Source organism: Aythya ferina (genome assembly GCF_964211825.1).
Source record: "Aythya ferina genome assembly, chromosome: 6".
NCBI classification, from domain to species: domain Eukaryota; kingdom Metazoa; phylum Chordata; class Aves; order Anseriformes; family Anatidae; genus Aythya; species Aythya ferina.
Window position 1 is genome coordinate 7,583,806 of NC_140303.1, and position 25,507 is coordinate 7,609,312.

Sequence of the window (25,507 nt, forward strand, 5' to 3'; positions counted from 1 at the left end):
TGTTGGCTGGCCATGAGAAACTGTATAAGTGACTGGATTTTAAAAGTAGTCATTAGTTTCACCAAAATGCTGCAGCTTAACATTCTGTTCCTGGGAAAATGGGAAAACAGGCACTCTAGGACTGAAAAAAAAAAAAAAATGCTTTCTATGTACTTCTACAGCATTCTTTCAACTGTCATCTTGGCCATTTAATTCTTTCTTCATTTGTTTGTGTGTCCACTGTCTTTTCTTACTTGTAGATTACGAACTTTGTAACACAGGGCTAGTCACTCTGTGGCGTGTGCTCCCTGTGGGACAATGGATGTGGGGCCTGAGAACAGAGTTCCTAAACACCACAGTGCCATGAAATCCCACTGACCGTAAGTAGCTAAACTGCGTCTCATTGACGAACACCCTATAGCAACTGGGCTTTTAGTGAGCAACAGAACAGTTAAACTGAAGACTACAGCTCATCTTCAGTGTATTGCTCTGGGCTTTGTTTTAGAAGTTGGGTTGGGTTCCACTGTTTTAGTGAAGCAGAGCAACTGCATACAAGTTCTAGCAGCTTTGCTTTTACTGAAAATACAGACAGAGTAGCCATGTTGTATTGTGCGGTTCCCCATGAAAAAAGCACTTATTTCAGCTGCTTCCTGAGACAGATTTACAGACTAGCATCAAGTATCCTACAATTGGAGCATTAGGCAGGAAGGAAAAAGCTCTTTCCTTTCTGCATGGTAATTAAAAGTTAAGGTCTTCGGAGCCAGCCCAGCCTTTTCTGTGTGTTTTCTACAATGCCAAGCACAATGAGCCCCCCAGTCTTCAGTTAAAGTGCCTATGCTCCATCACAACAGGAATGAATATATATTGAATGTATTCAATAGACATTCATTCATCAAATAGCTTAGGGTAATGTTTCTGTTCCCTAAAGAAGGAGGTGGCTTGAAAGGAAGTCACTCAGGCTGTAAACAGGAGTTTATCATATCCCACTTCCTTCTGAATTGTGTAATCATTTTTCTTTTTATGGCTACCTGATTTATGGTGCCATACAAAGCTCAGCTGTGAACTAAAACTGAATCTCAGGAGCAGCAGAGGCTCCTTTCCTAGATTTTAACTCCATTTTCATTAATGGCCCTGAGCATACATATAGAAAACATTGGAAGACAAAACAAAACAAGAACAAACAAACAAAAAACTGTTCTATAGATGTAGTAAAGATAATAACAGCACTCAAGTATGCTTTCAGGAGAAAGACATTGAATTCCCACATTCTGAGGGTGTGCCTTCGCAATGAAACAGGAACACACCAGAGAAGGAGCACCTCTAATCCTTTTCTCACTCAAATTCTATGGTAGGAAGGAAGATATGGCTTGTGCCAGTGTATCTAACATCTGAACTTTAAACTCACACCGACGTTAAGGCACCTCTAGCCTGATCATCTGTATTTGTGTCAGATAATAAGAACAGATGGTGATATTTGATACAAAATATTCAGCTAACTTAGCAAAGAGTTGGGTATACATGTACATTTTCATAACAAGGCATCTGATGAGTCTGATAAATAAAATTTCCCATGGGAACAGAAGACTAGAACTAACACCATCATAACAGAAAAATGATATTCAATACAAAAAGAGCAAGTGAAGATATGTTTAATGATTGAATCGAGATAGCCTACATCCTTCATGCTACTGGAATTATATTTGCACAATATAATTGCAAAATGATGACTTTCTCACAGCTAGCATATCCCAGCAGACAAACTGCTCTTGACTGTCCTGTTCTTTACCCAAAGCATCATTTTGCAGCAATATAAGTATCATCAAATAGTTGGACCGAAATATGAATTTTAAAAAAAGTCATCTTCTTCAGAAAATATTAATTTGTATTGACATATTGGCATTAATAATGAAGTTTTTTTTGGGAAAAAAAAATAAAATCTTGATTTCCTGGAGTGCACAAATTCTAATACATTTTTCACCAAGAATATTAACCCTTTTATCACAAATTTAAAATCGAGGGATAATAATAATATAGAAAGTTTTGTGCTAGCAGTAGTGAGTTTTGCTTGTTCATTTTTTAAAAAACATAATTATTTATCCTAAACTTATTTTTTAAAAATCATGTTATTACCATTACACTGTCATACGAACTGTGCTGAAAATTAGAAAATAAGTTTATATAACAGAACAGGATATAATCCAACTTGTTTTGTTTTGTCTGATACAGAGTTCAGCTATACATCAAGTTAGCTCTTACATCTCAGGAAAATAAGCTTTTCCCTATAGTCTTTAAATGGACTTTCTCAAATACTCTGTTCAGTTTGCTGGACTTGTTTTTTGTTTTAACTGTAAGTTAAATTATTTGCAATGAAATTTATAATTTAGAAAAACTATCAGCAGTGGTTATTTTTTCTAACACTGGTTTTCTTGCAAACGTCCTTTTGGAAAGGGACATCCTGTATGCACAACTAAGTGTCTATTTTTGTAAAGTATTTCTGTACATAACAAAATACTATCTTTATATTTGAAGAAGGTTCAAACCAGTAGAACTTATTCATCTACATACAAGCTACTTATTAATACCCAGTACAGAAGAGTTTAAAGTATTGTGCATTCACTAACATGGTAAACTGTACTTCACTAGATGCTATCACTTCAAAAACCTGAACAGCACACCAGATGTGGTTAATAACAAAAAATCTTTATGAAATAATTCACGTTAGTGTGTATCTCTGTCTCTAGGTACCTGTCATCATTTGGCAAAGTAAACCAGGCAGAATCTTTAAATCTTTATGGCTTTTTTTTTATAATACATTTCTAAGATATTTTGGAACTAAATATTTGCTTGAGCAGAGGGAAAACGCAAAGGACAAGAACAGATGTGAAGAAATACAGAATAATTATTAGCAAGGCAAAGTTATCAAAGGATTTATGAAGGCCTAACAGGAAGAAGATTAATGGAGAGACAAGAAAGCTTTTGGAGGAAAAACATATGAGCAGGTTTTAGTAGCAAGGAGTACTTAATCAAGAGATATGACATATAGTGAAAACCATAGTTGGGAAAGACAAGCTAGCTTGAACAGATATGACAGTAAAGCAATTCATGTCCTTTAGCCCAAGGAATGCTCTAATGCATTGATGCAGCTGAAGAATGGTTCTGAAATGTATAACCTTAAGAGGCTGAGAACAAAGTGAGCCTTAAGTATTATTGGGCTGAGTCCAGCAAAGGGAATGCCAAAGATGTAGTACAAATCTGAGCAGCTATTATTTGATGACAGTGACAGGCCTTCAGGATCTACCTCTTACGAGCATCCTCTTAAAAGTGTGATGGAGAGCTAGCTCTAAATTCAGAAAAGGTAACCAAAAATCAAACTGTTTGAGCTAAGAAAGTGAGATGAAACTCTCCTAAAATGTAGAAGGAAAAGCATAACTTTAACAGAGAACATTGTTTTTTCTTCTTTTTAGTGTTACATATTTTTTTTCATTAAAGCAATGGCAATAGAAGCATCCTGCTTTACTTTTATGCCTTACAACTGTGTTATTCATATTACATTCTAAACTAGCATCTGTCCACACAATAACACCGCTTTGGCGTCAGTGCAAATTCCTTGGGTATTGGTATTCCAAACCTACAATTTCATTGTGCCACTTCAAATCTATTTGGTTCATTGCTCAGACTATAATGCAAACAAATTTCACCTGAGAATAACAAGACTCCATGATGCAAGAGGCGCTCAGTGTGTACAGAGACCACCAAATGGCAACCTGAAAACAAAGACTACATAAGAGCAACAGTTGATGCCCCCGTCTAGTCTCTTATCGGCCTTACCTGTGTAGGATAAATAGACTGCTCATATCATAAAATAATTGCCTCCAACATAGAACAATCAAGTCACTCAGGCTGCGAGGGACTTGTAGATGTCATGTGGACCAACCTCCTGCTCAAAGCAGGGTCATCAGAGAAATTATTATATAGGTCAAACATACATTTGCCTTAAAAGATATACTTAGTTCCCTGTTAACTTGCACCTTTGTTAGTATTTTAAAAATTGATATCTTGAAAGACAGTAAGTAAAACTAACTGCTGTAGTAGAAAGGTTTTCCAGACAAAAGTCTATTCTGCTCAGGCTTGGTAGTGTATTATGACACCTGTTTCTTTAGGCTTATGATCTAATTTCTCAGCAAGAAGACAAGAAGTAGAGGTATGTTATTTGAACAGCTGAAGAACAGTGCAGAGTTTACGATGGGAAGACCGTGACCTACAAGAACTTTCTCTATTACCAGCTGTTTTTAAGACCTGTGTAACTCTGAACAGCAACTTCAAGCTGTCCCACACATATAACAAAGAACTAGGGATTTCCTTTATAGTAAAGCAAAAGATACAAAATCTCTACCTGATGCTCCAAACCAAAGTTTAAAATCAGAGTTATATCTTTCTGTCTCTCCGTGTCCTGTTCACAGAAATAGTAACCCCTGTTAAGGGTTCTGTTAAGGTAACAGGGATCTGTGTTTGTTCTTCACATCTTTGGGACTGGGACCAAAATCAGAGAAAATAAGTAAGCTAAGAGGCAGTAAATGTGATTGCAGCATACAGTTCTTGGGGAAAAGGCTCTGTGAGTACCCTCACATTTTGAACTGCTAGTAACAAAAAAAGTAGTGTTGAAGAAAATGTGCATGTTCAGGCTGCATTCCTAAGAAAAACTACTGCTGAGGGAAAAAAAAAAAAAAAATCAGTGGGTAAATTAAATGTAAAGAAAAAATGCAAATAAGTGTATTTCTGACTTGAACAACAGGAGGAAAGAGAATTTCCTCAGTTTACTGACAAACAGAATAAATGACTATCTCATACAACACCAGTTACAAGTCTGCATCATATTCAAGTTCAAAAATACATGCCATTTTAAATATGAAACACCATGATGGTCATAAGCAAATTGATTCATTCAAGTGTGGGAAAAAGAAAAGTGTGGGAAAATGCAAATGGGAAGTGTAATGCAACTTGTGTTGACCTTTGTTCAAAGTTCCCAAGAGTAAATACAAAGTGAATTGTAGCTCACACTGTGACAAGTTTTTATGATGCTCTACATTTGATTTGTGCACTCTGTTATACTCAATAACAGCAGTAGAAAAGAGTGAGGATACAATCTCTCTTTAATTTTTCAGTAATTAAAAGACAAAATCCACTTATGTGTAAGCTATTTTTTTCAGCAGTGCAAAGCCCATGAGATTTTTTTCTTTTATTGATTTTTTTTTCCTTTTTCTTATTTTCCTTTTTTGGTTGGGATTTTCAACAGAATATTGAAGTAAACTAAACAAAGCTAAGAAGAAAAAGTTGTGTTCCTTTCCAGTGAAAGGGAAAAACAGGGCCTCCATAATACTGTTCTTCACAAAGAACACATATAGTCTTCTGGTGTTTTTATAAATGTTAGCAACATCTTAAAATTGTTTTTTTCACTGAGTTTACATTCATTAAAGCAGTATTGCTGAAAACATATGTGCTGTTGCCTTGAAAACCACTTTTTTTCCTAAAAATATAGCATTTTAATGTATTCTATTATTTTAATTCTAAGAAAAATCATGCAATCAATTTTCTTAGGGACTGAAAACACCAAAGGCTTGAAATGAAAAAGCCATTGCCACCGCTCTGCAAAGCCACTCAATTGTGTGCTGAAGTTTTAAAAATCTTCAATTGCTGCCAGACGTACGAGACTTGAAATCAGTTTATTGCTGCAAGGTGAGATTTTCTAGGGAAAGGTCCAACCCTCACGGATGCCTACGGGCAAATATAGACTATACAACACAATAGAAACACAGAATGTGGTTAATGTAGATATGAGTGAAAGAGTGTTTCTAAGAATTACGGGTTTACAAACAATATTTCAAAGAGAAATGACTAAGTTCTTCCCAGAATAAGAAAGAACAAGGAGGTTTAGCGTTCCCCACAAGACAGAAAGGATTTCTCTATTATTTCTTACACAATAACAATTCACCAGTAATTGAAACAAAGTCTTTGCAGACATCTAACATTTGAAAAATCTCTTTTCTTCTCCAAACCTGAAGAAGCTTTTCCAAACCTTTTCTTCACCAGACGTGAAAGACATCATCTGCCCAGTTACATCACCCTATTCCAATATGAAAAGTAGAGTCTTAGCCATTTCAAGGTGTGTTAACCTCCTGTGCTTTTTCTCCAGCCTTTCCAAGAATGAACAACTAATCTTGGATCTGCATGCTCAGAAGTTAATAAATGAGACAGGGATGTACAGAATCCCTTAACCTGTCATGTTCTTTAAAGATAATATAGAAAAAAATGGACAAACAATGGAGTTGTTTGGCCACTTTTTCCAAAACTTGTTTCCAGTGAGGATTCTGAAAAGGGCAATGATATTTGTCACTCTTTCACAAAATAAGAGAACGGCATTTACAGAGCATGCTGACATCCTACAAATACCAGCATACATGTAAATGGGGATAATGTCTCAGCTGTACAAAGCATCATTTCATTTTCTTTAGCCTAGTTAGCTGATGACTTAGATTCACCTTGTGACAATGGTTTTCTAAAGGCATGAAGTTTCTCCTACAGATTTCCACCTGACTCATTCTTCAAATTTCACTGCTTAACAGCATGACCATGCTCAAAAGCCGATCTACCAATACACATTTTACTTCATGAGTTTTCCAATTACATATTTGCTGTCAAAGTACAAAATAAAAAACAGTATGAAAATTGTCTTCGTACTCACTGTTTTGACCTAAGCACTTCAACAATTTTACAAACTATTAATTAAAAACAGTAGAATAAGCCTATAACGAGAAAGACTTCTTTTACCCTCACACACACACAAAATCCCTTTCCTTCTTAAAGAGGATAAGCTTTTAAGAATTGCAAAGAACTGCAGCCCCCTCTTGTGACAAATGGTCAGAAAGGCACCCAGTTTCACAATGGAAGCTGCTTCCAACCGTGCAGTATCACATTCAAATAAAATTCCTTTAGAAAGATCATGGGTTTGGAATGAAATAACTTCGATTGAATTATTTATTGCTGATTTCTCCCCAGCATTACAGTAGGTGCCACATCACGAGAATCCTCACAGTACAGTGACACATTCTGTTCCTCCTTGCTCTCTGGGTGATAGCTATTCAGATTCCCTTTGTCATGATTCTCTGACTTCACTTCCACAGGAAAGTAGCCAACAGATAAAAGTATACCAGATAACAAGTCTCATTTCATCCCACCTCTGTCACTGAAGGTGAGAGGTGATTAGTAGGCATACAAACACAAGAAGAGGATGGCTTTATGCCATCTAGGAATTTTTCCATGCCATGGAAATCCTCAAATATAATGCCAATGACTTGTGACAAATCTATGATGTTCAACACTATCATTTTTTGACCAAAATATTAAATATTCATTTACTTTTATGGGAGTACTTGATGGCATATTACATTAAACATGTTGATAAATTTAAAATGAAAATAGACAAATTTAATACTCAGTTCTGTAGAAGATTAAAAGGCATCTGATGGAAAATTTTTATTATTTTTGATCTCTTAAATAGGATTCAATGTTTTTTTTTTTTCATTGGGTATTATCATCCAGAAAATCTAATCCTGCATTTTTCTGGAAAATGCTCTGATAAATGCATAGCCTGTCATCCTACAGCATAAGCAAGCAGTCAAGCCACCTGAAAAAAATTCATTTCAGAGATCAGAGGTCCTCACCCCTGCTACAATATCCTTTGATATGTGCTGGAGGTGAAAACATCTGACCAGAGAAGTAATTTCATAGGATTTCTGATATTAAAAGTCTTAAGTTATCCCTGTATCAATATTATTTACATCAAGACAAGGTGGACAATGACACTGTGGCCTCACGGTGTAGGCTTTAGCAAAGGAATCATATTTGATGAAAGGCTGTGTGTTTTTTTTTAAACATGCTAGTACCAATAATACAAAAAGGGGCACAGCACCCTGTGGTGAGTATGCTCTTAGGGTATAATAAATACACATACAATTATGAGTCAGGGAAGAATCCCTTCAAATCACTGTCTCCTTGTGAAATATACCATCTTCTGAAACAGAGTAGAACATCCCGTTTCTGTAATTATCAATAAAGCATATTTAACTGGTTGAATTTCCAGACACGTTACTAACATGCTGGTAGTCTCAGAAGTGACAAAAGATAGTCCTACCCCAGATGTGTGAATTACTGGGCTGCTTCTTCTCAACACCCACCCACCTATCACAGAATCACAGAATTTCTAGGTTGGAAGAGACCTCAAGATCATCGAGTCCAACCTCTGACCTAATAGTACAAAGTACACCTGTATAGTACAAAGAAATAATTTAATCATGGTAACAATTGCATAGAGAGTAAACAGAACAAAAATAAAACATACGCTATTTAGTGGCTTTGGCATAGTTATCAAAGGAACAAAATGAGATTCTTGGGAGCTGTTGACAAGTAGACCGTGATAATCCTTACATTGACTATCAGGATGAATTGTGCCCTTTGGAACTAATCTACCTTGAAGCTTTCTGAAACACCTGCTGTATAATACCAAAGAAACCCAGCATAAGTAAATGGTTTTCATTAAATGTTATTTCAATATAAAGATTTCAATCACTTCACTCTAATCATAATTTCAATTTTGATTCCCTTCAAGATACATTTAAAAAAGCTTACATACAAGCACAACAGATCATCAAGCTGTTTCTAATTAAAGTCATAAATAATCAAAAAGACGCAATCTAAGGATGCCAAAAGTGTGTTCAAGAGGAAAAAAAAAAAAAAAAAAAAAAAAAAAAAAAACACTACAACAGAAATAATGATCTCAGATTTAAAAACATTGCAGTTCACATCGTAATACTGTCCATAAAATTAAACAATGGAAAAATAATAGTAAAAAATAAGACCGGAAAGAAATATCCTAAATACCACACAGCATTTATCAAACGCCTATTGAAAATCCCAAGGACTGACATTGGGGCCAAGACTGATTAAGATCATCAGTGATAACCCAAAGGGCAGGACAAAGCACATCCTCAGTTAAGATTAAGGGATTGAAGCACCTGTCATATGAGTAGAGGCTGAGAAAGCTGGGACTGCACAAATGGATTTGAAGCTAAACAAATACCTGAGTGGGGATGGGAGGGAGACCTTGTCAGACTTTCCTTGGTGGTGCACACAAAAGGCAACAAAATACAGGAAATCCCATTTAACCATAAGATTATTTTTTTTCTTTGAGAGTAGTCAAAAAGGTTTCCCAGAGAGACTGTAGACACTCCATCCTGAAAGATACTCAAAACCCAACTGGACAACCTCCTGGAGTCCACGCTGCTTTGAGCAAGGGAGTTGCCATAGATGATCTTCGATGCTCCTTCCAACCTCAACCACTCTCTGGTTCCGTGAAACTCACAAATACTCTGCCTTATGCACTGTACACTTACCAAATATTTCAACTATTTTGATGATATTTATGCCATAGTGGTTGACTACACCTATTTTAATGACAGCTTTATCACTTTCACAATATTAAGAAGAAAAACAAACAAACAAACAAACAAACAAAAACACTTGAAATCCTTAAAGCTCAACTAAAAATTGGCAGCCAGCAACATTTATATTGCCCTCTTATGCCCTTCCCAAAATGGATAGTTAGGAAAATTCAGAGACATCAGATGTGTTTGGAAATCTTTTTTCTTCAGAGCATCTCCAATGCTTCCAATTTGCAGGTATATATAGTTAGGAGCTTCACTGTAGGTTACAGAGCAATTCAAACTTTTGAGGAGTACTGAATGATTGAAGTCTGCAGTAATGTTACAGACCATTATATCAATCCATGTGAAATTGTTCAAGCACTATCACTCATTTCTGGAGTAAAACAGTAGAGACTGACAGGATATTGACTATGTAGATATGTACGGAAGTGACTCTGAAGGGGAACAGCAATAGTTACTTGCCACTATGGACCATTTCTCATAGATGTTGAATGCAAAATCAAGCAAATACTGCTTATTGCCTTTATTCTCCAGCCAAGGGCAGTGATCTAAGGGAATGTTTAAACCCAGTAGGCTTTAAGGACAGCCACTGACCCCAACTAGTGCTGTCCCTCAGGTTAAATGAAAAGTTTTACCATGGCCTCTAAGCTTCAGTTGCTGCAAAGCTAGTTTCCTGTTCTTGGTATCCTCTGCTTGACAGACTGGCAGAATAGGAATTCAGAAGTTTAGTTTTAAAGTCCTAACATAGTCTTATCTACTAATCCATCCCGTTTTCACAAGACTTTGATATCTGCTTACTTTGCAGATAGGATTCCAAAGTGCCAGCCCACAGGCACTGGGTGCTGTATCTGTGCTTCTGGATGGCTAGAGCTGAAGTGCTGGTTTCACATTTAAATTAATCTAGAGATCTCAGTAGATAACGTGGCCCTTTTAAGGCCCTTCTGAAAGTATAGTAAGCTCTAAGTGTCTCTACTGGAAGTGTGAAAACAAAGATATAACAAGTAGAGAGAGTGATGGGACATTGCAGTAGGACAGTTCACTGAGGAAGTACTGCACTCACTTTATTCTCCATTCCTCACTTTTTTCATGAAGGTGTGAGCAGTAGGCCTAGCTCTACTTCTGTAGCCCTCTCTTCCCACAGATATCCTTTGTAGCATGTTATTTGTGGTGCAGCCTCCAACTTCCAGGTAGCAGCTCTCCACTGCAGCAGAGCCTCAGCTAACTGGTCCTTGGAGACGGGAGTTGGAACTCAGTGTGCCTGCCCTGATTTGTTCTGTGCTGAGCAAAGGCCAGAGGATGGGAACTCACATAATGTGTTGGGAAGACTTTCCTGAAGCAGTAAACAATGTACCGGAAGCAGAAGACAAGCTGCGAATGGATCCAAATTTAGCACTAACAAACAGTTCCAAAATACTGCTTATCAGTGATAAAAATATAAAGCTCCTATTAAGCTGATTTCATATTCCAAAGTTACAGAGGAATGGAAAATTCACTTTTACCAATACTAAAATGATGCCAACACTGACAGTATAACATGATATGAGCTTGCTGACATATTGTGTACCATTTTCATCTTGATATGCAGCACACTGTATGTTAAATAAGAGAAATCTAGAACATTTTTTTAGGCAAATAGCATCCTCTTTGTTAAGTGGCAACATCAAATTTTATCTGTTAAAATGAATTTTTGTGTTCCTTATCAACTAATCCCATTGCAGCTTTGCTTTTTACTGAATAACTATTCTTTTAACATTATGCCCCAACTCAGGATATGCCTCCTGTAAAAGGGTATAGATGGATACCTACACTTTGGCAGTAGTATTATAAAGCTAATCAACAATAAGTAACCACCTTACCCTGATACTGAACCCTACAGTATTGTTGGATTATAATATTATTAGCCAGATTCTACCTTAGCAGAGCTCCATCAGCTTTTAACTAACCTTATGTTCTTCCTGTATTTGTACTTTGTTGAACACAAGCAGGCTCACAGCTTCCTGTGTGATGGTGATAACATATGTCTGACTTTGTTGTTGGCAGCTGGACTGAAGAGGAAGACAATGCCCTTTGACCTGTGAAAAGTGGTATAAAGCTTATCAGATCCTCTCCAGATATCACTGAAGGAAATGGGCTGGAAGAGCTGTCCCCACATAGGAAATATATATAAAAACCTGTCAGTGCTAATTTTTTTGTAATGCCATAAAAAATGTACTTTTGCAAAAAAAAATAAAAAATAAAAAAGCTGCGGGACAATGTCATTTGTGCAAACTGATCTGAAGTAAAAGTGGAGAGGAAACATTATATCCCACACATTAAAATTAGGTTCGCATTACTTGAAATGACTCAGTTAGTAGTATCAAGACTACTTCACTTTACAGTGCCAAAATAAATTTTTCATAGTCATTATTTCTCTGCTCCAATTCTGAAATAGACCTTTAAAGGTCACATATTGTATCAAACATTATACACAACTTTTCCCACTAAACAGTTCATTCAGGGGTTTTGTTTATCTTCAAGGCATTCTAAATTAACTGTAGTAAAGTACAACTATAACCAAATTCTTCCTTCTGAGGTACTCAGTCTGCAGATCTGACAGCACCAGTTAAACAGTCATTTTTCAATATTTCCACTGACATAACAGGGAACATTTCTAGTCATTTCAACAGGGGTTGGATGCAAGAAGAAAATAAGTAAATAAATAAATCTCATCCTTCATCCCCATGTTAGGTAACCACAAGAAAAACAAAACAAAAATAAAACAAACTCTGCAGTTGTCAGATGAGGTCTCAGCAACTTTAGCACAAAATTTTTCATGGATATAATTTCAATTTGCATTGGCTTTGTTACATTTACACCACCATTAATACCCAGCAGCATGTAATAAAGCTTTGTGTTCCACGCTCAGCACCCTAATCCTATTAAACAATGGTACATTAAGAATAGTTAAATCATTTGGTAGTCAGGAAATCACACTGGGTATCATACCAATGGTGTCAATATTTAAGAATGTAAGTAAGAGTAAATATTATTCCCATAGTACTTAAAAAAAAGAGAGATTGTTGGCAAGCTGAACATGCAATGTTCCACTGCTAATCTGTCTCAGTTTATCAAGGCTGTGCTCCATTCCAGTATCTGTCAGAAACAAGCTTCATATTTCTGGTGGAGAGGAAGAGGGGAAGTAGGTTTTTCTGATTTGTGTCCCCCTCCCCTTCCCCTTATATTCATAGTTTCTGATATTTCTGCTATTATGTGGAAAGAATGCAGCTAGCTGAGCTGCCAGATATTGGTGCCTATGTTGGTTTACCCAGAATCTACTCTTTGGTGCCAGGAGATCACTGAAATCAGCGTTCTATTGAAAAAATCATTGCCTATGGTAATTAGGGAAGTAGAAACTAGCTGATCAGTACTCCACTGTGTCATTACCAGTATATAGTGAGAGAACTGAATAAACGCATCACTGACAATATTTAGTGAGATAACTTAATATAGAATGAGGTAACCGAACTCCCCCTTCCTATGAGGGAGAGTCATTCTAAATAGACAAGGGAGGGAAGGGAAGAGAAGAAAGGAAATGTTAATGATAGAAAACTGAGGCACAAAGAGGTTTTGCTCAATGTCACTCAGGAAATCTTCAAAAGAGCCAGGATTGTTAGATTCTCTTCAGTCGTGGTCTACCAGTAAGCCACAAGGTCACCCTATTTTTTGAGTCTTAAAATAGTTATTTTTTTTTTGTTTTGTCTTGCTTTACCACTAATTTAATATCTCTGACAGGAAACATCTGATTTCAGGATTCGCAGGATAGTTCATACATCTAATAACTCTCTTTGATTCCCAGAATCTTTGATCCTTTTTTTTCCATCAAGTTTTCATTCCTTTTGTTGATGTTGTTGTTGTTGCTGTTGTTGTTTTGGTTTGGTTTTGGTGTTGTTTTTAAGCAAAGAGCTTTTTTTTTGAATAAAATTTCTTTCTGTCTTGCTTCACCGTATTTAGAGGTTCCTGGGATACAGTGATTGTAATACATGCTTCAGAAATAGATACAATTCATTCTTAGCCAAAGCAGGTAGTGGGATCATCTGTCACACAGGAAAAGAAATATCCATCTTGTGAATTTTATGGGCCTAAGCACAAGGTAGGCGTGCATTTATTGAACAGAACCAAGGCATATAAAAGTGAATACCTAACCCCTAGGCAGGCACAAAAACACTGTTCTCTTCAGAAATGAGAATGTCAGTACTTCACAAGGTGTTTCAGTGGAATGGAAGGGGAGTGGTGGAGGCATTCTCCATTCTTTGTGTCCAAGTGCTGCAGGTAGATGGAAAAGATGACAAAAATCTCCTTAGAAAAGAAAAAAATAAACCATTTAATTTGCAGTTAGGATGCTTACCTTAAATAAGAAATGTGTAAGGTCACATATCTTTCTTCCATTTATTTGTTGCTTGGTTAATGAGTATTTAATAAAAAGATTATCTAAAAATTATGAACTGTAAGTTGCACGGATCAGTATGCCAACAAGCAAGATAAAAAGATACCCTCTTGCTCTCTGGCCCACTAAAGTCTTGACTTAAAACATCACAATTTCAACAAGACAGAGCAGAGTACCCTTTTCTTTTTTGATTTCAGATAGCCTCAATTCTGGATATCAGACACTTGCTATGCGTGTAGGAAAACCCAGATTTGACTTTCTAAAGAGATGAGAATTGAAATTGTCTTTAATTTTCCCTCAACTTGGAGTTCAATTCAGAACTAGCCTCTAGCAGTATTCAAAACTGCATGACATTAAGGGGGAAATAACTCTCTATTGTCTGGACATATCTTGGTAACAGTTCGGAGAGATGAAGACGGATGATGCCACGCATTTTTACCTCTTATAAAGTCAACAAAACTCTCAAGAAACTTTTACGTAATGATGTGAGAGATGAAGCTCTTGTTGCCTTAAAATACAATAAAACAAAATAAGAGGCACACACTGTCTCAAACAATATTAGAAAAAAATCCCTATTACACAACAGTTATTTCTAAAGACTAATCATACAGTTGGATCCTGCCACATAGCGTGAAGACTGTCACAGTATGAATACTCTATTCAAGATGCTAGGCATGCTGGCCAAGATCTGTACAAACTGATCTGCTTTGAAGAAGAAGAAAATGGTGTCATTTTGCCTTTTGTAATGTTTCAAGGGGAAAAGGATTGAAAACACTTGACAGAACAAAAGGTGAATCAGTATCAGATGGGCTCTAGAACAGAAATAGTTCCAAAGACAATCACACCTTGTAAAATCAAAATGTCACACCTAGTGTGGTGACATGGGTTAGTTTGTATCTGCAGATAGAAAGGGTCTGTCACATTGTATATGTAATAACCAATTATAACAATATTCCTCATGTGCTAGAACTCCCTATATCATGACTTGTGAAACCTGTCCAATATACATATATTGTGTCTACCAATCTGTAATATTTACTATAACAGTTTCTTTTCTAAAGTTTGCTGTTTAAACAAGTTCAACCCACCCCCCCCCCAAAAAAAAAAGTCACATTTAGTCACACAAAAAATTGTCACACATATGTATATATAATATAAATATATATATATGAAATATTTAGTCATACATATTTAGTCACACAAAAATATGTGCATACATTATCACGTGTGTTAGTTACAGGGGTAAAGTTACTGAGAACACCAGTAGATCATGTACAGGCAGCAAAAGGCATAGCAGGATCTTTAACTGCAACAAGAATTTAAAATTGTATAAACCACATGACAATGCACTGGGCTTTGCCATTCTTAAAATTCCTCTTTCCACAGGTAAGGTACAGCTGTTAATGGTATGACATCTTAAGGTTATTGAAAATGAAAAAAAAAAAAAGTTTGGTTGGTTGGTTGGTTGGTTGGTTGTTAATCTCCTACAATGTCATTCAGGAGAGATAATGTAAGGTAAGGATAAAGATAAAGAGATGATGGCAGGTAAGGATAAAGAAAAGATGTGAACAAGCTGATCCAGAAGATTTCACAAGAAGTCTGTGACATCTGGCCAAAAAGCACACACAGGATTTACTAAGCAACACTACACCATCTTCGTCACTTGATCTTCTTCCAGCTCCCTACCCTTGAACCTTGACATGCTTGTATAGGGGCTTGTGAATTGGTTAAAAGAATAAGGTCTGATGGTTATTTTACATGTCGTTTAGTTCAATTGTGTGGTTTTGTGTTTGTTGTTGTTGTTTATTTTTTAAAAGCAAGGTCTCAGCCTTTGATTTGGAGTTCTGACCACATGCACTTCCAGACCCCATTTCCTACTTACCCCTTCAGCCCTTCTGGTTTGACTTGTCCACTTGAGCTCACTCATCACTCTTTTGACCAACCTGAGTGGCTGCATCATGTCAGTACCCCAAGTCACCCTGTAGTCTTCCCTGTATCCTTCACACCACTCACACCAGTTCTTCCTGTACCAGGTTCCCTGGCTGCTTCCTTCTCCAAGCTAACATTCAATAAAGAAAAACAAAACACAACAAAACAACTTTTCCTAAGCTTCTCACCTCTGCACTGATTTGGATCGGGGTCCTGCAGCTAGATGAGGTTTTCTTCATAGACACTTTCCTCCACCGCCTGGCATGAGGGCAGGCTCTGTTCTGAGGTGGCGCAGCCTTCCCCTAACCTCGTATCGCCTCCATGGCCCCCCGCTGCCTCTGCCTGCCCTCCTGGGACCTCTCCAGGCCCTGCTGCTTCCCGGCGGGGCTTTAGTCACTTCTGAAATAAAAAGGCAGTTCAGCAAAGCCTCCCACATGATAAAAGTAGCCCCTGATGTCTTTAACAAACATCGAGAGGGAGTTGGACCCCCGTTACTCCGTGTGTTTTACATTCTGGGGAAAAACTATGCAATCTACGTCGTTATCAAAAGAATTGTAACTATCAGCTGTTTGAAGAACTGATACAAATGTTTAAAGGAAAGTGGAAACAAACAGAAGAGTGATTTTTTATTTATTTATTTATTTTTGGAAAGCCTATAGGGACCGTGACACAACCGAAAAACCCGCCCCTTTCTGCGGTAAATGTTTTCGGAGCCATTCCCCCCTCACAAGAAGCACGTGAGATAAACCGGGGGGGATTCCAACCACGTCAAAACAGAACCGGCGAGTACCAAAAGAGAGGATGCTGCTACCACTGACGGACAGCACGAAGAGCAGCCGGTACTGCAAGGAACGCCGCCGCTTCACAGCCCCAGCCCCGCGACACCTGCGGGCAGCCGGCGGCTCCGGGGTCGCCTCACGAAATGGCGGCCGAGCCGCCGCCGCCTGAGGGCCGTTGGCGGCGGTTGCGGCCGTTGTGGAGGCGCGCGGCGGCCGCGCGGCCATGGCGGGGCGGCGGCAGGAGGCGGGCGCGGCGCTGAGGCGGCGGCAGGAGCGGGCGCTGCGCGGCACCATGCGCGTCGTCAGGGAGCTGGGGCCCGCCGCCTTCCTGCTGCAGGAGGACGGCCGCCGCGGGCCACCGCTGAGGGTGGGTGGGTGGGTTGGGGGGTGTGTGGGGACACACGCACGGCTTGGTCCGGGTGTGGGGTGAGGCGGCCATGGCGGCTGCTGGGCGCTGTCCTTGCAGGTGCTGCTCGGAGCGCCGCACTCGTGCAGCTGCGGCACCGCCCGGGCGGGAGCGGGGCTCTGCGAGCACCTCTGCTGGTGAGGGGGCGCGGCCGAGGGGAGGGGACGGGACGGGACGGGACGGGGGGACAGAGATAAGGCTGGTATCAGCCACTGGCACATCCCAGAGATGGGGACCAGGAGGGGAGAGACAGGTCCTAAGCACCTCACAGCCCCAGGAAGGAATGGCAAAACAGCAAAGCAGGGAAGGGACAGGGATATATACTCAGAATGGGACTAACCCTTGTATTTTAAACATGGATTTCCACCAATTTATATGTATTTAGCTGAATTTGCCACAGCAAGATGACTCACTGTCTCACATCACACAAACTACTTGCTCCGTGAAGCCCTGAGATTCTTACGAAGCTGCTCCAATTACATTCTAAAGCTGAACTAACAACTAACTTGATATTGATGTTCTTACGTAGCAGATACTTTGGTTATAAATTGCAGGATTCTTCTGAAAAAATACCGATTACCAAGAGATCATGAATGTAAGTATTTGCATCACTTTTATGGGTTGCAGGTAGAGTTTACTAATTTTAAATGGATGAAGCATTGTCCTCAAGTTTCAGTCTTGTTCTTCCTCCTCTCCCACCTCCACTTAAAAAATAAATAAATAAATAAATAATAGCACTCTTGGACATTTTCCCATTTGTTTCCCTTTTCCCCCAATACAGAAAACTTACATTACTTCACTGACTACAGCTGCAGGCTCAGGAAAAATAAAAATACAGAATAGCTAATCAGTTGCAACAATGTCAGAGAGAAGGAAGAAAGAATTTAGAAAAACACCTTGTATCGAAGTTAATCCAGTACTCTCCAGACACTCTTAGAGAGCAGCCACTGACATACTTGGTGCTTTCCCTAGTCAGAGAGTAGCTACAGAAGTACAGCTCATCTTTTATACCAAAAAAGCTGTAATAACTTCTCTAGGTTACTCCACCACTTCTACTTTTGCAGCATCTAAACTGTAGTATTTGCTGCATGCTGTAAATGTCAAAAAGATTTTGTAATCCTTTACTCGTTTTGCCATTTATCACTTTCTGTCACCCAAACCACAAAGCTTTCCAATACAGACAGTATAAACTGCATGTTAAGAAGCAGGTTCTCAAGTACTTTCTTAGACTTCCTTTTCTAGGACTTGAATAACTCCAGTAACTTCAATATTCTACAAAATTATTGGTGTAAAGATCTCTTCTCATGTAGTAACCATAACAAAACAGCTAAATACAAACCAACTTTAAAGAATGGCCACTATTCCAAAAGATACTTTAAAAAATATATATATATTTATATATATACATATGAAATCAACCATCTCATACATAGTCAGAAACTGGTTTGTATATTTCTATCTGAACTATATTTGTTAGAAGATTTACTCTGAGGCATAGGCAACAATTTCAGTAGACAGTTGGATTTCATCTTAACTCAGAAAACTTCACACCTAGTTTCTGGCTGAGGAATTATAGTGGCATGTGGTATCAGAACTATATCCAGACTGTGTTTCAGAGAACAGAGTGATTTGCCAAAACTGCCTGTTTGCAGAGGAATGCCTTACCTTGTATCACTTCCCCCTCGCAAAAATAAGGAAACTTCAAGGAGAGAGCCCTTCAGTGTTTTACTGAAATGTCAGCATTTTGTTGAGATAAGCCTCTTGAATAAAATTGCATAGACAATATTGTAAACATTTTCTGTACAAGCTGTAAAAAAAAACAATTTAGATCACTTTGTAATATATACAATATGTTTCATCCCCCACAGAGAAGGTCCCCACTGCATTTTATAGATGGAAAACTATTAAAAGAGCTAAGTAGAGAGTTCTGTTAGAAAATCTAAAGCTGTGTTTACTTTTGCTAGATGCTTGTAAGTCAGGTCTTCTCGAAAGAGAAATTGAGGAGATACTTGAGCGATTGCATCAGAAACCAACACAAAATGCAAAACAAACTCTCCTCTCACAAACACCACATGAAGAGAATGACAGATGCATTCATCAGAAAGAAATTGACAAAGAGGATGTTTGTCCCATTTGTCAGGAGGAGTTACTAAAGAAAATGCTTCCCATCACTTACTGCAGGTTAAGTGCACCATTTATTCTTTGTCTTGCTATATATATGTATATATATAATTATAGAATAGGTGTTACAACATCTACTAATACTGTTACCATCAATACACAATTAAGAGTATCTGACTGTTATTGTAGCCCTTTTCCAATCTTAAAAATTTAGCAATCATAGGAGTTGAACTGTGGGTAGAGAATGACGAAAAGGAAGACTGCTTAGTATTGCTATGTGATTTTTCTAATATGCTTATAAAAGATGACAGAAATAGCTATTTGTTTTCTGTAGATACAGCTGTGGTAACAATGTACACATAAAATGCATGAAAATTTGGGCTGACCACCAAGATGAAACTGAGAAAGATTCTGTAGTGAAATGCCCACTCTGCAGGGAAAAATTTGCACCTCTAAAGCTCATTCTAGAAGAATTTAGAAACTCTAATCAACTTGTGACTGCAACAGAGAAAGCAAGACTGGATGTGCACCTCGGAATCCCTTGCAATAACTGCAGAGTATTTCCAATTGTGGGAAAGTGCTACAAGTATGTACTTTTAAATCCAGATTTTGACAGTGTTGTGTCTTTGAGTATCTCTCTTAGTGCACTGCTTAATCCTGTCTTTAATATAAAGAAGTGACTTCATCTACAGTGTAGAGAGCCCATCTCCAAGCAGCGCTGTATGTATTTGGGATTGGCTTTTTCCGAATCATAAATTTACCTACTACTTTATCAATGCGTTGACTGTTTGCTGTGCTAACTCCTTGTTCTGTTGATGTGGTTTTGTTTTTTCCTTTTAGGTGCACGGAGTGTGCTGACTATCACCTATGCCATGAATGTTTCATTGGTTTCTGCCATTCTCCACATGTTTTTCTTTTTAGACAGGTATCAAACAGGTTTTCTTCGTTGTATCCTATGGTGACCTTCGTAATATTAATTTTGTTTCCCCTTATGCAAATCATGCAGACACTGCATTAAATTTACTTTGCTACAAGCTAAGTGGCTACAGAAAGATACTGAACTAAGAAAAAAAAAAACACCTTAATCTATGAGGTTAGTTGCCCTCTGCCTGTAAACATTGCATAATGGCACCCTTATATAGGCAGCTGCAAATGCATCCTAGCTCATTCAGCCTACCTTTCCAGTTCCTCTATGTAAATAACCCCTTATAGCTTGCAATGTAATGAAAAAAAAAAAAAAAGTCATAGGAACCAACGTTAAATGAGAAGATTTTGGAGGGGCTTTGAGCTCTGCTTCTCCAGGGCAGAAGCACAATGAATCAGCACTAGAGATCTCCCTAATTAAATTTAACTGTGCCTTATTAAATTCTCAGTCGTATTACCCACAACACCAGTCACCTTCTGTAAGAGGCATACCTGAGACAATTACAGGCTGGTGGCAGTTTGTCAACATGTTTTCTCCAAATGAGTGCTACAAGATTGTTGCTCAGAGTCCAGGAATAGAACAAGAGTACAAAGCCCTCAAAAATAACTATCAGTGATAATGTATATATGCAGTTCTACAAATAGTGGATTTGGGGTATAGAAGAGGCAGCTATGTAGCATCAGAGCAGTGAAAAATTAGTCATATTACCAGAACAACCATAATTGGATATCCTCACACCTTAAAAGTCATTTTTGCTGCCAATTTGTCTTAGGTTTTCCAGAAAAAACAGTTCTTCAGGTTTGCCATTCACAAAAGACAAACATTAAGAATGTCTCCAAGTTCTAGCTGAAGTAAATCTTTTCTGTTCCAGCCTTTGCAAAGGTCTGAGTAAGAGGTTTCACTTAAGACAGCTAATTTTATTTGCCACACCAAAAATAGTTAGGGAACATATTTGTTGTACAACTTATTCTTAGCCGTTCTTTGTGTTGCTTATAGGTGTTTATATCTTGAGTTCAATTTGTCTCAATCCTTTTGCATGTTACAGAAGAGAAATAAGAAATGGAGAGCTCTTGAACAGCCTTCAGAATTATCAGCCCAAGGAGGAACATATAAAAGCTTTAACCCAGCAAATAATTCTGAAGAAAAGCTATTATATCTTCAGAAGTAAGAACTTGTCCTTTTCTCTACTATTTAGTATGACAAACACAAAACATATTCAGTAACACTTTCTTTAACTGTATCTAAAACAATTTTAACAAGCAATAAATGTTTTAGTAAGAACATTCTTCTAATACTTCTAATGAAGCAACAAGTTGCTTTAGCATTGTTAAAATTATATATATATGGCGAATGAAGTAATTCTTTTCATGTAGCTTAGAAAGTCACAGCACAATACTAACAAAAATTACATTCTAAAAGTGAAAATATCCCTTGTTCAATAGTATTTTTCAAAGTGCCTTCAATTTTTCACTCAACAAACTGGGATAACAAATACAATGAACAAAATTCAACTGACAGCTTTATCATACAAAAACAAAACAGATGATATAGAGAAACAAAAGTTTTTGGTTATCTCTGTATCTGTTATCTCAACGCACAAGACTCTCATTAGAAAAACAGCATAACCTGATGTAGGTACTGCATGCATAGAAGATTAACATTTTAAAAACTTGATAATTCTAGGATCATCTCAGAAATGAATCAGTACTACCCAAAGAAAACATTTCTGATATTCTGATATTATAAACAACTGTTCCAGGTAGTAGTAGTTCTACACCAAGTGTCACACCTTAGAAGATGATGTTCTTATCCTTATCTTATGCTTTTATCAAAAATATAAAAGTAAAAGCTACTGAAAAGGATTACCTGTTGAGATACTTATTCAGACATTATTTACTTCTCATTCAAAACTAGAACCACCAATTACTTCTAAAGCAGACTACAGGATTAAGTTTAGAGCCTGATACCACAATTTCAAGCTGAAGGTAGTTTTGCATAAGAATATTTGGGTTATGAATTCCGAGCTTGGATTTCAAAAGCTCGTAACTCATAGCTTTTGTTCAGGAAAATTGATGTAGAAATTGTTGCGTGAAATCCAATGGTTTACATTATGCAACTGCTCAGGCTAAGTGAACATACTAGTTGGTGTCCTGAGAGATCCAAGTGTCTGACTTGCACAGCAGCTCTGGTTTAGCAGACTGGTTAGACTATCTTAATTATTAAAGGTATTATTACAGAGAAGCCTTTGTCAAAGCCAATTTATCGTTCTGAAGTATTCACCTTTAGTTGCTATTTTTCTTAATTCACTGTTGTTTTGTTTTGTTTTAGGACTACTTGTACCCCAAAGAACATTGTGAAGTCTTTACCTGTTATTTTAGTTAGCAAACACAGTACTTTACTTGCCCCAGGTATTCAATGTAGACTCTGTTTGAAGAGTTTTCATCTTGGTCAGTATGTAAGACTCCTGCCATGTAATCACAAGGTAAGAGCTTAAAACAAGTGCCTTTAATATTAAGACCAAAATCTTCACATAACCTGTTAACTTGTAGCATGCCAGATTGTGCAGTTGACACTGATGTTATCCATAGCTACATAATTTGGAAGTATATAGGACCCAGCCAGCCTTTAAATTTCACTTTTGTTAGTTTGTACCAGCAGCCTTAAGCAAGCCCACAGAAGATAGCCCTTTTCAGATTTACCTTGTTCTAGTTTGCCTGATCAGAAGTATTTTCTTTCATTGATAACCAGATAGGAGTAATGTAAATCCAAACGTGCAGTCTCAGTAATTACTACGGCCCTTTAGCCCAGACTTGACATGGAACACAGTCAAAAGGGGAATTAAAGAGAAAGCTACTAAGGATCAGTGCTGATTCCCCATTTTAATGAGCATGTGTAATCTTATTCTGTGACAGTAACTTCATTGTTGGAGCACCTTAAGAACTGTGATCTAAACACCCAGTTTGTAGCAGCCTGTAATTTTTTAATTAGCTTCCTTTAGCCTGATAGTGCCCCAAACTTAGAGTGCATTCATTCTGTACATCAGCAGCATAGCACCCAGTGAAGTTCCTCTTGGTTTGCATTCAGGGCACTTGAAGAAATGTCTTCTTAGAATCACTGCTACATTGATTAGCCCATATTTAGTTAATATGATATTATATATAATATTATGAAAGAGGTGATCTTTGTCTTTTAAGTTTCATAGGGAATGTATTAACTGTTGGCTACTACACCGAAAAAACACATGTCCTATTGATGAATACGTTATATACAATCCCCTCACTTGGAAGGATACACCAGCCAAACAGGAGAACTTCCCAGCAGGTTCTCATACAAGTGTTAAAAGACTTGTAAAACAAGGGAAACCGGAAATGTGTGTCTCTGGAAGTCAATTTTATCTCAAGCAAGGATCATCTGCATATACATCAGGAAGTTCTGGAAGTAGCTTCAAAAAGCTTCCTAATACCAGTGTGCCAGAAACTCAAAAGGATTTAAGAAGTTTTAGCGACCTCCATCTAGGTAATTCTGATCCTAACAGCAGCAGAACTCTATGCAATTTTTCTAGGCACGGTAAGGATATTTCTCTAAGCTCTTGTGAAGCAGCATTTTCTGTGAAGTCCAGCACTATTAGGAAGGCTGACATTCATAATGCTTTCAGAAGCCCACACCTGATTGACTGCAGCAAAACAAGGAAAGTATTTCCTATTAGAAAAGATGACTGTGATAATTCCACAAATGAAAGATACCCCAGGGAGCTGAATTTGAAAATCAATTTGTGTGCAACAAGCCATTCTTCAAAAAAAGGTAGTAAAGATATTGGAAACACCATCCACCAACAAAGGCTCCTAACAAAGCGACTGCCTAAAGATAACCATCTTAACTTTAAACAAACAAAAACAGATTTATTATTGGAAGGAATTCCACTGCATGCCAGCTCACGATTTCCTTGTTTTAAATAACACAGCTGTATTTTTATTTCTATAATCCATACACAGGATTTCTTAGAGACCAAGACATAAGTTAATAAGTGAATAATCCCATGGCATGAACTGCAGATACTACAAAAACTAACCCACTGCTGTTGAGTGCTGCAAGAAATGTTTGCCTTAGATCACGTCAAACACAGGAACTCATCTGGCTGGTGTAGACACGTTTCAGAAAATAGCTACATACTTGTAAAATTGTCACCATTTCTTATTTGCAAGTTTTTAACCTTCAGTCAAGTAAATTACTCAAAAGAAATGTAAAATGTAGAGAGCTTTTGTATTCTTAAAGACCAATTAGATCATTCTTAAAGACCAATTAGATCAAAGTTCCTATTTAGAGGTGTAACGAAGCCAGACTGATTTTAACATTATTGCTGAGTCATATCAAATCTGCTGTTTTCAGTGTGCAATAATAAAAGCAAGATGAGCAAGAAACTATATATGTGTCAGGTACATTCTGTATGATCTGCTGTCACTTACTAATAATTAATTCCTCAGAAGAGGAGCGAAGCCTTGAATTAGCATATAGGAACCACAGCTATTTTCAACTGTGTATAGGTGGCCAAGCCAAAGAACTACCAAGTATAACAATTATTTCCCAAATGGCAATATAATAAATTTTAATTAACATGGCAGGAGAACCTTTGCAAAGTGCTTGCCTGTAGTCTTGTAGGGTTTCTGAACAATGATGAAATTCATGAAACATGGTTTTTGTGAAGTTTAGAAAAGAGTAAAGCTTGAGAAATACTATCATTAGATAAAATTAAAAACAGGACATTATACCCTGGAGTTCCACTTAAGCTCTTCTGTATCACAGAATCGTCCTGTTCTTCTACCTGGATTCTACTCAGATAATCTACTTTGAGATTTGTAGTTGGAATTGACATCTGTCTTCTGCGTTGTGCAGACATGCAGAAATCTTTTATTTTTCCCTCAGAGCCACAGAAAATGTCTAAATGGAAGAGTGGAGAAGAAAGATTATGAGCAAGAGCAAAACCTGAAGTAATATTCTTGTTCTCTGAGTACCCCTTTCTAATTAAGCAAAATCAATTTACACTGTAATCTTAATTGCACTATCCAAGGAACAGTAATCAGATTTAACATGGATATAGAAGCCTTTCTTAACTAGAAATATGTTAAGAAATATGTTAGAAATATGGACAGAATATGACTGAATTAGAATTGGTAAACTTCTAAGGACAATAACAGTCTTTTATCATTGGAATTATGGCGATGCGAAATACAGTCTTTTAGTGTTATTTAGAAAAGAAGTGTTACACGAGACAAATACATTCCTACACAATGTATTATTTCAAAGACATTCAAATCAGTGGTTTGCAGGGACAGGACAAGGAGTAATGGTCACAAGATAGAGCACAGGAAGTTCCGCACCAACATGCGAAAGCGCTTCTTAACAGTGAGGGTGATGGAGCACTGGGACAGGCTGCCCAGGGAGGCTGTGGAG

At 37.6% G+C, this 25,507-nt stretch overlaps 1 protein-coding gene and 1 long non-coding RNA gene across 2 annotated transcripts in view; one reads left to right on the plus strand and one right to left on the minus strand.

The window, feature by feature from the left end:
* The window catches only part of LOC311438501, a 125,895-nt gene extending 109,703 nt beyond the window's left edge, over positions 1-16,192 (minus strand). The window contains exon 1 of the long non-coding RNA XR_014694142.1: positions 16,017-16,192. This is a non-coding gene — a long non-coding RNA (uncharacterized lncRNA). The remainder of the gene's footprint in view (positions 1-16,016) is intronic.
* A 388-nt stretch (positions 16,193-16,580) lies between these two features.
* On the plus strand, positions 16,581-24,480 carry ZSWIM2 (zinc finger SWIM-type containing 2; the record flags this gene model as incomplete). The annotated part of the gene is made up of 8 exons (XM_084523033.1): positions 16,581-16,974; positions 17,543-17,608; positions 18,978-19,194; positions 19,469-19,720; positions 19,975-20,059; positions 21,105-21,223; positions 22,388-22,541; positions 23,254-24,480. Coding segments are annotated over 8 exons (2,049 nt in total), but the record flags the coding sequence as incomplete, so codon positions are not given.
* Positions 24,481-25,507: the final 1,027 nt, after the last annotated feature.